At 43.0% G+C, this 13,270-nt stretch overlaps 1 protein-coding gene across 1 annotated transcript in view; it reads left to right on the top strand.

Moving 5' to 3' along the window:
- riox1 (ribosomal oxygenase 1) overlaps positions 1 to 8,641 on the top strand; it is a 92,830-nt gene extending 84,189 nt beyond the window's left edge. Inside the window, exon 15 of the mRNA XM_072264863.1 lies at positions 8,149 to 8,641. Within this exon, the coding sequence (XP_072120964.1) occupies positions 8,149 to 8,223 (75 nt within the window). The 3' untranslated portion in view covers positions 8,224 to 8,641. The remainder of the gene's footprint in view (positions 1 to 8,148) is intronic.
- The last annotated feature ends 4,629 nt before the right edge of the window (positions 8,642 to 13,270 follow it).

Here is a 13,270-nt window from a genome sequence, read left to right as displayed (position 1 = left end):
AGCTTCCACATCCTTCCTATAATGAGGCAACCAGAACTGAACACAATATTCTAAGTGTGCTCCAACCGGGGTTTTATAGAGCTGCAAATTACCTCATGACTCTTGAATACAATCATCCGTCTAACGAAGGCTAACATACCATAACACCTTCTTAACAACCCTTATCAACTTGCATGACAACTTTGAGGGATCTATGGATGTGGGCCCCTAAGGTCCCTTGCGTGTTCCTCTTCATTGCTAAGAATCCTGCCGTTATCTTTCCAGATTGAATCACTTCACACTTTTCCGGGTTGAACTCCCATCTGCCACTTCTCAGTCCAGCTCAATGGCCCATTGTAACTCTCAACAACCTTCCACACACCGCACAAAACTACCAACATTCGTCACCAGCACCACCACTGATTTGCTGCTGGAAAGAGCGCATTGTTATGCCATTCAGAGTCTGCAGTGTTGGTACTCGCTGGAGTTTAGGATCTCATTCAAACCTATCAAATACTGAAAGGCCTAAATAGAGTGGATGTGGAGAGGATGTTTCCTAAAGTGGGGAATCTAGGACCAGATGGCACAGCCTCAGAATAGAGTGACATCTATTGAGAACAGAGATGAGGAAGAATTTCTTTTAGCCAGAGGATGGTAAACCTGTGGAATTCATTGCCACAGGAGACCAAGACATTAGGTATATTTAAAGCAGAGGTTGATAGTTTCTTGATTAGCCAGGACATCAAAGCTTCAGGGAGAAGACAGGAGAATGTGGTTGAGAGGGATAATAAATCAACCATGATGGAATGGTGGAGCAGACTCCATAAGTCGAATGGCCTAATTCTGCTTCTGTGCCTTATGGTCTTATTATGTGCTGAAGCTTTTGCTCCTGTGCTATACTGCTCAATGTACCTTTCAGCAGCATTCATCGTCAATCCCAGACATTCGGAGCCCTGCCCACATTTGCTTCTAGAAGCTGGAGAGGCAAATACAGCAGTCAGAATGAACACTGTGGGCCGAAGGGCCTGTTTCTGTTCCATAGGATCCAATGGAATGGGCTCTAAAGAAGAAGAAAAACTTGAGATTCAGTGGTGCTGTTCAAATCTGCGAAGGGCTCTGTCAGGTTAAATGAGGAGAAACAGTTTTTTAGAGAAGATGCAGTAACCAGCAGACACAGGCTTACAATAACTGGCGAAAGAGCCAGAGGGGAGTGGAGAAGTCGTTTACACAATGTGTTGTGGCCTGGGATATGCTGCCTGTAAGGGTGGAGGAAGCAGATAAAATATTTCTTTGCAAAGGGAGTTGGATAAACACACAGAGGAAAAAGGTTTGGAGGCTGTAAGGGGTATAAAACAGCAGTGGGGCCCTTTCAAAGAACCAGCATAGACGCAATAAGCCAGGTGGCCTCTTTGTGTTCTGTGTTATTCACTGAGTGTGTCCTGGCCATTAGCCTTTTTCCACAGCTGTGTGACATTAAGGCCAATTGTAATGCTTCAACTACTGTCCCTGTTAAGATCAGCAATCTCAGCACAGACTGATGCTTACACCTCCAGATGTTTCTAGGCTTATTGTTCATTGCCACACTGGCCATTTATATACACAATCATGGAGCAGTCATTTCAAATCATCTGATATCTAGAGGCATTTACAAAATGTCTTTCACGTCCATTTTAGGAAGCTCTGGAGAACTTCACAACCAAGAAAATATTTAAGCATAATCGCTGTTGTAAAGTTGGAAAACTCGGCAGCCAGTTTCAGCACAGCAATCTCCCGCTAACAATAGAATGAGTAAACTTTGGCTTGTATTTAGCAGAGGGAAATTATTGGCCAGGTCACTAGGACTGCTGCGCTTATTTGAGAGAGTTGTTTAAAACTACAGCACCAACTGGGAGCAAGGGCCTATGTCAGGGGTTTTCAATGCCATGGATCTGAGGGGTCTGTGGACCCCAGGTTGGAAAGGCGGCACCTTCAGCAGTTCGCTACTTCCGTAGTCGTGGTAGGCTGAGACGAGAGTGATGCATCACTGATACAGGCTGCAGCTCAGCTCGTCTATGCTGATCAAAATGCTCATCTAAGCTAATTTCATTTGCCCACATTGACCAATATCCCTCCAACCCTTTCCATCCATTTTCCTGTCCAAATACCATGTCATTTTTCTTCTTTGCACTATTTATTTATTTTCTAATTCATGATCAATTTTATATCTTTGCACTGTAGTGCTGCCCCAAAACAATAAATTTCACATCATGTAATTCAGGGATAATAAGTAAGTCTGATTCTGTCCCTGCCACAGCCACTTTCTCTGGCAGCTTGTCCTGCTTAGACACCACCCTCAGTGAAGAAATAGACCCTCAGGTCTCTTCTAAACCTTTGCCCTCTCGCCTTCAACCTGTGCCATTTTCCTTTTCCCTGGGGTAAAAAGACTATCTCTATGGATGGCATGGTCACATAGTGGTTAGTGTAACGCTTCACGGCGCCAGCGATTGGAGTTGAATTCCTGCAGCTGCCTGTAAGGAGTTTGTAATAGCCCCCCTCCCTCTGAGACTGCGTGGGATTCCTCGGGATGCTCCGTTTTCCTCCCACATTTCAAAGAGCTGCGGTTAGGATTAGTGAGTCGTGGGCATGCTGTGGTGGCGCTGAAAGCATGCGGGTTGCCCTGAGCACAATCCCAAGGCTCCGTTGGTTGTTGAACAAATAATACATTTCACTGTATATTTTGATGTATGTGTGACAAGTAAAGCTTCTTTAATCTTTTATCTATGCTCCTCATGATTTTGTATATATCTCTGTAAATTCTTTTGCAATCCCAAATCCTGGTCTGCCCAACCTCTCCCTATAACTTGGGCTCTGAAGTTCTGGCAACATTCTCATAAATCTTCTTTGTACTCTTTCCGCCTTAATAATGTCTTCCCTATAACAAGGTAACCCAAACTCTACACAATACTCATCAACGTCTTGTAAAACTGCAACAACCCAACTAATATACTCATGAAGGCCAGGATGCCACCTCCCCATTTACCTGTGATACCACATACAGGGAAACCAAATGTACACCAAACTCCCTCTGTTCTGCAACAGCCCCCAGGGCCTGACTGTTCACTGCGAAAGTCCTGCTCTGGTGTGACTTCCTAACAGGTTGAAGCATCTGGAGTGGGAGTCGAACCCTTAGCTCGGGTGAGAACGTTGCTCAGTGATGCAGGCTTAGGAGCAATGTTCCCTCTGATTTTTAGTAATGTGCGCAAAAATCTTATGTTGTGCAAAGTTTCTTCCTGTGACAAAAGTATGTGTGCACTGAATGCACACGTGGCACAGTTTATGTAGGTTTACAAAATATTTGACATAAAACTACACAGAATAACAACAAAATAACACATATTTAAGTCACTCAGTTATTTTTTCTCTCTTCTGTCTTTAGCATTTACTCATTCTTTGTAAACTCTATCTAGACTAATAGAACTTCCATCCAATTGACAGTTTTTGATTCTCATTAACATATCCAAATGACAGTCACCTAAACGGTTTCTCAGCTTGTTTTTGAGTTGATTCATTGGGCTAAAACCTCGCTCACAGTCCACACTAGACACAAGAAAGGTTCCCCCAATGTCCATCAACTGTGTAAGGTCTCAAAACTGTTCATTTTGAAGTACAAATGCCACCATTTGAGCGAAGTTTGAAATCAGTTTGGATTTAATTTTTTCTCACACAGAAAATTTTAAATCATTAATATTTAATCATGATATTTTAGACATAGGGCATTAACTTGTTCATCGCCAAATGTGAAGTCACAATCTGCAATTGCGGAGAAATCAAAAGCTGACCATTCTTGTACCTCATCTTCAGGAAACCTTTCTTCTAAATGAACACAAAGACTATTTATAAAAGTCAACAGCAAACTTTTATCTACTGTGACGTTTTCTTCACGTTGGTGGCTTAGCAAAACTTTAACTTCGTCGCTCCACAAAACGCTGTCTCCCAGATACTGCTTTCTTATCTTGTTAATTTTGCCTCGTGCAAAATGAAGTGAATCAGTCGGTGTCAGGCCACTCTTTTGCAGAATCTTGCACAGTGCAGCCAGTTCATCAAAGACATCACTTAAAACCTGTGAAGCTACTTTGTATGTGATGTTTATCAATTTCTTGTGACAATATTTAGCCACAGGGTCATTTGACTGATGTTTCTCAATAAAAACTTAGTAAGCTATCTACAGGATTTGAAACAGATTCTTTCTAAACTTTACGATATGAACACTTTCCGTCAAAGATGGCTGTCACCGTGATGCAGCTGTACAAACTGGAACAGGGAAGGTGAGGTGATGTAAATTAGTGACGTGCATTGTGGTATTTGAAAAACTGACTAACTAGTTAACAGAAACGTTTAGCTAAAAGATTATTTTTGATAAGTATAATTATTAATTACTACATTATTTTAGGTAACTAGCCTCTTGTGCGTACATTAATTTCCTTTGTGCACTGGTTGAATAACGTGTGTGTGCGTGCACAGCTTAGAGGGAACATAGCTTAGGAGTGTTATCACTGACATTCTGTTTAGACGGGAAGACGGAATAAAAAGTCTTAATTCTGGTTTCCATAGTGTTATGAAGTCTTGGTAACAGTATTTTTGATTAGGTCAGTTCTATTAGTGGGAATGCATATTGTTTCAATTCATCCAATCACTTTTGATCATATTCTGTGCTGACTGGAGGTAAAATTTTGTGATTAAATCAGTGTTCTTAGTTTTCTTGCCAGTACTTTTTATTCCCATTCTCTTTCCTGGAATTGTTGACATTGTGTTGTGCATTGTTGCTACGGAAGCTGATTACCTCCCACTATCTTGTGGCTCCGCACTTACCTTGACGACTTCATGTCAGCCAACGGTTCAAACATGCAGTTGTGGTCCTATATTGGTCGAGCAACCTCACAAATGGCTTTAGCTCATCGAGGCTTTGCAGTGAGAACCCAAGGCACCGATCCCACCTCCCTGAGAAAGGCAGGCCACTTCAGTGACCTTCCTGGCATATGTCAGGAAACCATAGAAACCATAGAAAAACTACAGCACAGAAACAGGCCTTTTGGCCCTTCTTGGCTGTGCTGAACCATTTTCTGCCTAGTCCCACTGACCTGCACATGGACCATATCCCTCCATACACCTCCCATCCATGTATCTGTCCAATTTATTCTTAAATGTTAAAAAAGAACCCGCATTTACCACCTCGTCTGGCAGCTCATTCCATACTCCCACCACTCTCTGTGTGAAGAAGTCCCCCCTAATGTTCCCTTTAAACTTTTTCCACCTCGCCCTTAACCCATGTCCCCCTTTTTTTTTCTCCCCTTGCCTCAGTGGAAAAAGCTTGCTTGCATTCACTCTATCTATACCCATCATAATTTTATATACATCTATCAAATCTCCCCTCATACTTCTACGCTCCAGGGAATAAAGTCCTAACCTATTCAACCTTTCTCTGTAACTGAGTTTCTCAAGTCCTGGCAACATCCTTGTAAACCTTCTCTGCACTCTTTCAACCTTATTAATATGCTTCCTGTAATTTGGTGGCCAAAACTGAACACAATACTCGAGATTCAGCCTGACCAATGCCTTATACAACATCATCATAACATTCCAGCTCTTATACTCAATACTTTGATTAATAAAGGCCAATGTACCAAAAGCTCTCTTTATGACCCTATCTACCTGTGACGCCACTTTTAGGGAATTTTGTATCTGTATTCCCAGATCCCTCTGTTCTACTGCATTCCTCAGTGCCTTACCATTTACCCTGTATGTTCTACCTTGGTTTGTCCTTCCAAAGTGCAATACCTCACACTTGTCTGTATTAAACTCCATTAAACTGTATTGTCTGTAATTTTTCAGCCCATTTTTCCAGCTGGTCCAAATCCCTCTGCAAGCTTTGAAAACCTTCCCCACTGTCCACTACACCTCCAATCTTTGTATCATCAGCAAATTTGCTGATCCAATTTACCACATTATCATCCAGATCATTGATATAGATGACAAATAACAATGGACCCAGCACTGATCCCTGTGGCACACCACTAGTCACAGGCCTCCACTCGGAGAAACAATTCTCCACTACCACTCTTTGGCTTCTTCCATTGATCGAATGTCTAATCCAATTTACTAGCTTTCCATGTATTCCTAGCAACTGAATTTTCCTAACTAACCTCCCATGCGGGACCTTGTCAAAGGCCTTACTGAAGTCCATGCAGACAACATCCACTGCCTTCCCTTCATCCACTTTCCTGGTAACCTCCCCGAAAAACTCCAATAGATTGGTCAAACATGACCTACCACACACAAAGCCATGTGGACTCTCCCTAATAAGTCCCTGTCTATCCAAATGCTTGTAGATTCTGTCTCTTTGTACTCCCTTCAATAACTTACCCAGTACTGACGTCAAATTTACCGGCCTATAATTTCCAGGATTACTTTTTGATCCTTTTTTAAACAACGGAACAACATGAGCCATTCTCCAATCCTCCGGCACCTCACCCATAGACACCAACATTTTAAATATATCTGCCAGGGCCCCTGCAATTTCAACACTAGTCTCCTTCAAAGTCAGAGGGAATACCCTGTCAGGTCCTGGGGATTTATCCACTTTAACTTGCCTCAAGATAGCAAGCACTTCCTCCTTTTCAATCTGTACAGTTTCCATGATCTCACTACTTGTTTCCCTTAATTCCACAGACTTCATGCCAGTTTCCTTAGTAAATACAGGCGCAAAAAACTCATTGAAGATCTCCCCCATTTCTTTTGGTTCTGCACATAGCCAACCACTCTGATCTTTAAGAGGACCAATTTTACCCCTTACAATCCTTTTACTCTTAATATACCTGTAAAAGCTCTTTGGATTATCCTTCACTTTGACTGCCAATGCAACCTCATGTCTTTTAGCCCTCCTGATTTCCTTCTTAGGTATTTTCTTGCACTTTTTAAACTCCTCAAGCACCTTATTTATTCCCTGTTTCCTATACATGTCATACAACTCTCTCTTCTTCTTTATCAGAGTTGCAATATCCCTTGAGAACCAAGGTTCCTTATTCCTATTCACTTTGCCTTTAATCCTGACAGGAACATACAAGCTCTGCACTCTCAATATTTCTCCTTTGAAGGCTTCCCACTTACCGATCACATCCCTGCCAGAGAACAACCTGTCCCAATCCACGCTTTTTAGATCCTTTCTCATTTCTTCAAATTTGGCCTCCTTCCATTTCAGAACCTCAACCCTAGGACCAGATCTATCCTTGTTCATGATCAAGTTGAAACTAATGGTGTTATGATCACTGGAACCAAAGTGCTCCCCTACACACACTTCCATCACTTGTCCTAACTCGTTTCCTAACAGGAGATCCAATATTGCATCCCCTCTAGTTGGTACCTCTATATATTGATTTAGAAAACTTTCCTGAACACATTTTACAAACTCTAAACCATCTAGACCTCTATGTATGGGAGTCCCAATCAATATGTGGAAAATTAAAATCTCCTACCACCACAACTTTATGTTTCCTCCAGTTGCCTGCTATCTCTCTCCGATTTGCTCCTCCAATTCTCGCTGACTATTGGGTGGTCTATAAGACAACCCCACTAATGTAGCCATACCTTTCCTGTTTCTCAGCTCTACCCATAAGGACTCAGTAGACAAGCCCTCTAATCTGTCCTGCCTGAGCACTGCTGTAATATTTTCCCTAACAAGCAATGCTACTCCCCCACCTTTCATTCCTCTGCCTCTATCACATCTGAAACATCGAAACCCTGGAATATTAAGCTGTTAGTCCTGCCTCTCCTGTAGCCAAGTTTCACTAATTGCTATAACGTCATAATTCCACATGTCAATCCATGCCCTCAACTCGTCTGCCTTCCCCGCAATACTCCTAGCATTGAAATATATACACCTCAGAAGATTTTTACCACCACTCACAACCTTTCTATTTGCGGCTTTGCTTGAACTTTTAACATCATTTATTTTCACCCCAGCCACACTGTCAGCTCTGGCACTCTGGTTCCTGTCCCCCTGCAAATCGAGTCATAACTTCTCAGCGAATCAGCCCTGCTATCATAGTGTTGCTACTGGTGTTTGGTTTACATGTGGAAACTACAGTCAGGAAGTATCTCTAACCATCCAACCATGTGCTTCCTTTCTTTCTACAGATCTCCTTAGCCGTTGCCTTGTACGAGAAAGGTCTGCTGATGACTGAATATCCACTCCTTCCTAAAAGGGATTGACCTCAGACTTGAACCTTGTAAAGGAGCTTTCTATCCAGTTATACGTTGTTTCATATTTGCTTACAATTGATCATTGTATAAAATACTTCAGAAATGATTTAAATATGATTTTGTTTCCAGTTTGACTGGCCCTCGTTTTATTGTAATTATCAGATATTTAAGTTCAAAACTGAAGCAAGGTCACAATGCTTTATTATCAGGATGAATGTGTGTTCAGTGATTTGACCCGTTAACCCTTTGTTCATGGAGCAGCCTTTAAATTTTTCAGTACTTCCTATGTATAGGTACTGCAGGATCTTTAAGTGAAATCACAATGTGCACAATTTTCTGATGAGTTTGAATTATGATTTTATGGTTGTTGCCATAATGGTCAGGCAAAGTGCTCTGAAAGACAATTAAAGAAAATGATGTAACCCACCTTCTTTTGTATCCCACTTTCGTTGTTCGGGAGAAATGTGAGGCATAATCTTAAGGTGATTGGAAGAAAGTTTAAGGGGGTTTTTAGAGGTAGAGTACTGTGCAGAAGTCTAAGGTGTGTGTGTATGTATGTATGTGTGTGTGTATATATATCCAATCACCTTAAAATTATGCCTCGTGTATGTATGTATGTGTGTGTGTGTATGTATGTATATATGTATTATATAATGTGTGTGTGAGCTAGGGTGCCTAAGACTTTTGCACAGTGCTGTAGTAATTTTATGGATTGTACTGTACTGCTGCCACAAAAAAAATGTGAGTGATGATAAATCTGATTCTGATATGGGTCTCTGTTGTGGACTGAGAGTGGGAAGGGGAGAGGGAGCAGGCAGCACCAAAGAGACATTCTATAATGATGAATAAACTAGTTGCTTGTAATCAAATGACCTTGCCTGGTGTCTCAAGGCTGGGTGCGTCTGTACCGGTGCCACACCCCACCCCTGGCAGTCCTCTGCCACCTGTCCCACACCCGTCCTGCTGCGCACCACCCTCACTACTCCCAACATCCTTTGCTCCTGCCATACTTACAAACTCGCTGTCCACTCCACGTTGATGTGCCGAACACTTTTGCAGAGCTCTTTGGTTTTTTTTTTACAGAGTGGTAGGTGCTAGAACATGCTGCCAGGGATGGTGGTAGATGCAAATACAATGGGGACATTTAATAAACTCATAGATAGGCATATGGATGAAAGAAAACTGGAGGGCTATACAGGAGGGAAGGGTAGAATGATCTTAAAGTAAGATTAAGGTACATTTATTAATGACCATAAATTACACAACCTTGAGATTTGTTTGCTTACAGACAGTCCCAAAGCAAGGATGCTGAAAGAACCAATTTTTAAAAAATCAAGACCAACCCCCAATGCACACAGAGAAAGAGAAAAACAACAAATCATACAAACAATGGAAGCGAGCAACAACAACAACAGCATTCCGAACCAAACTGAGCCCTTGGATCCAAATCCCCGGAGAAGGCCCAAAGCAAAGTTCACAGATACAAAGTACTGCAGCTGGGGCAGTCTCATAGTCTTAGCATCGCAGAGAGAAGAGCCCCCAGTCTGTCTGGGCCAGCATTTAAATTGTCCGAACAACGGATCGTACCTCGCACTAGGACCTGGGCCCTGCCATGGCTCGAGGCCTGGATTTCACTGCTGAAGAAGCTGTTCTCGAACTCTCCAAATCAGCTCGGCACCCAGAGCGATGCAAACTTGCCCAAGCTCTTGACACTTTGCCTTTCCAGTCGATACGGGTCAGTATGTAGATTGTCCAAAGAGCGGACTGTGTCGCGCATTGGGACCCGGGCCTCACTGCGGCGAATCGTTCCGGGCCTGGAACACGCCACCCAGCAATTTGCTGTGAGCCTAGATTTTGCTGCTGAAGAAGCTGTCTTGACCTCTTGGCATTCAGAGTGATCCACCTTTGCACCCAAATTAGTTGGAACTTTATCTCACCTTCTCATCTCCTAATCATTCACTACAACCAGCACGGCTTGAACTCCAAGTGCGTCAATTTTGTAGCACACCAGTAGGGCGCATCTTGCAAATACACTTTGCCTTTGCTCACCTCTTCAACGTTGCTACTACTACTACGTCGACTCAGGCCTAGGGGGCCAGCGTCAGGCATGATGACGGACTCTCCACTTCTCCCTCTCCCTCATCAGTGTGTTCAGTTCATCTACATTAGCCGCGCCGCTGTCTTCTAGGAGCGTGTTGACCATAGTTTTGGGAGGGCGCCCAGGGTTCATCCTCCCGTGCTTGGGCTCCCATATGATGACTAGGCTGGCAGGTAGCTCGGGGTGGCGTAGACAATGCCCCGCTAGTTACAGTCTTCTCACCTCGATTTTAGTGGTGAGCATCGGAAGGTCGTTATAGAGCTCGACGTTCGTCATGTGCTGTTGCCAACTCATGTCAAGAGCCATCTGGAGCATTCGTGTATAGCAACCATCTAGAGACTTTAGCATCGTCTTGGTGAGTGTCCACGTCTCGCATCCATACGTGAGAATGGACTGTATGACTGCTAAGAAAATCCTCTTTTTAAGCCCTCTGGCCAGGTTTGACTTCCAGATTTCCTTCATGTCGTTCATAGCCCTCCACGCCAGCGCCTTCCGTATCTTTATGTCCTTCTCCAAACTCATCATTCTTGACCCGAGGTACTTATAGTCAAAGACTTTCTTAATAGTATCATTCTTTACGGTCTTGAAAGTACCTTCATCGCAGTTAAGCACCATGTACTCTGTCTTTTTAGCATTTAGGTGAAGTCCAACTTTATTGCATTCTATTCCACTTTTGTCAGTAGCTGCTGTGCTTCCTCCATCTGGTCAGAGAGCAGGACTATGTCATCTGCAAAATTAAGATCAACGTTGCGGTGATAGTTCACCACAACTTGCCTTTTTAGGAAGTATCATTAGTAATGTTTTTAATTAAATTCCTTTGCTTTCAAACCACCAGTGAGCTATCGCAGGTCTTCGGTAGCATCGTCTTAAACCAGAAGAGCAAGTCAAAAGGTTGGCACAACATTGTGGGCTGAAGGGCCTGTGCTGTATTGTTCCATGTTCTAAGCAAGAATTGTGAAGTGGACGTCATAAATTATTTTCATGTATACTGAAAGAAAACATAATTAAAACCATGGGGAAAGAGCAGGGGCAGTGAGCCAAATTGGAAAAGGTACAAGCAGCGAAATGACCTCCCCCTATGCTGTATTATTATTTCTTGCTTAAGCAGGTGCCGAGTCAGTAGTTTGCTTCAGCAAGGACTGTTACAGTGAAACAATATATAAAATTGCAACTGTCCTGAGAAGTGGTGGGTGCATATACCATTGCATGTCACGCCACCATTGAAAAGTGAATGACACTGCAGTGTAGAGAGTAAACATCGATACTTGGGAGTTGCTTTCAGACACACTGTACCACACCAGGGGTTCCAGGATTGTAATCTTCACTGACATTTGCTGTTGAAATTGAATCAGTAGAGTACGTTTGCCAAACAATACTGTATTAACCCAACTTGACCCAGTTCACGCTAGTGTAGGCCAGAGTAAAGAGAGGTTTAAAACACACAATAATAATTGCTGTTGAGCAGCTGCTTGTGGCTCAGAAATATTATTGTCTCATTTCAGTGAGAAAATAAATAACCGGGAGATGATACTGAGGCTTTACGTGATACTATTCAGGCCGCTCTTGGAGCATTGTCAACAGTTTTGGGCCCCTTATCTCAGAAGGGATATCTTGTCATTGGAGAGCATCCAGAAGAGGTTCACGAGGATGATTCTGGGAATGAAAGGGTTGACATATGAGGGGCATTTGGCGGCTTTGGGCCTGTACTCACTGGAATTTAGAAGAATGCGTGAGGATCTCATTGAAACCTACCAAATGTTGAAAGGACTAGATAGGGTGGATGTGGAGAGGATGTTTCCTCTGGTGGGAATATCCAGAACCAAAGGGTACAGCCTCAAAATTGAGGGGCAACCTTTTAGAACCGAAGGAGGAATTATTTTTAGCCGAAGACTGATGAGTCTGTGGAATGCTCTGCCACAGACTGTGCATATATTCAAAGTGGAAGTTGATAGATTCCTGATTGGTTGGAGCATCAAGGGATGTGGTGAGACGCCACATGTATGGGGTTGAGTGGGATCTGGGATCAGCCATGATGAAATGGTCGAGCAGACTCAATGGGCTGAATGGCCTGGAGGAGGGGGAGGAAACGTTGACTCAGACCATGAGAGGCCTGCGTCGGGCATTTTCATGCCTTACAAGGCGCAGAATCATACCTTAATGGCCTAATTCTCCTATATCTTACGGTCTAAATGGTGTTGATTTTTTTTAATTGAAGGCATATTTAAGTGTTATATCTGTCTTTCTCATCTTTATCTCCGGTAATTCCCTCTGCATACCCTAAGCTATATTTCATTTTTTGAATATTTGACTTTGTTTTTTGGTTTGCACTTGGCTCAATGACTAAGTAGCCTGACTGTGTTATGTTCTGTTCACGTGCTATGGTTTCCCTGTACAGTGGCAAGCTGAAACACTGGGTTCAAAGAGGTCTGCACTGTAAGCCAGCCGAAGGTATGTAGGCACAGCTCGTTAAGATGAATGACAAAGGCCGTTCCCTTGCAACCACACTTTTAACTGTTTACTGGAGTCTGGAATCACAGGTGCAAGGTTATATCCTTTACCACAAGGTCACCAATGTCTTACAGAGAAGGAGGTTGGCCTGGTCTCCATGTAGCCCCATATAAACAGAGGTTTTCCCCTCTTGTAGTTCACCTCCCACCTTCTGCAGATTTATTCTGTCAGCTGCTTCATCAGCTCAGCATTGATGCTACCTAATCATTCCTGGTCCTGGACATTGAAGCCCACCACCACCCTTCTACCTTTCTTCCAAGTATTTTCAACAGAACACTAGTTCATAAGCTGAGGGAGGTTAGTAGGTGATAATCAGGAGGTGCTACCTCATACCATGAAACTTCATGAAGTACTCAATGTTGACTCAAGGCTAAGACTACTCTTCTTCATCTGTGCATCCACCTGCTACCACCTCTGTCCTGCCCGTGAGATTGCAATGGGGGAGTCCCT

This window comes from Mobula birostris, chromosome 8 (genome assembly GCF_030028105.1).
Source record: "Mobula birostris isolate sMobBir1 chromosome 8, sMobBir1.hap1, whole genome shotgun sequence".
NCBI lineage: Eukaryota > Metazoa > Chordata > Chondrichthyes > Myliobatiformes > Myliobatidae > Mobula > Mobula birostris.
The sequence above is the reverse complement of the archived record's forward strand: the minus strand, read 5'-3'. Positions and strand labels throughout refer to the sequence as shown.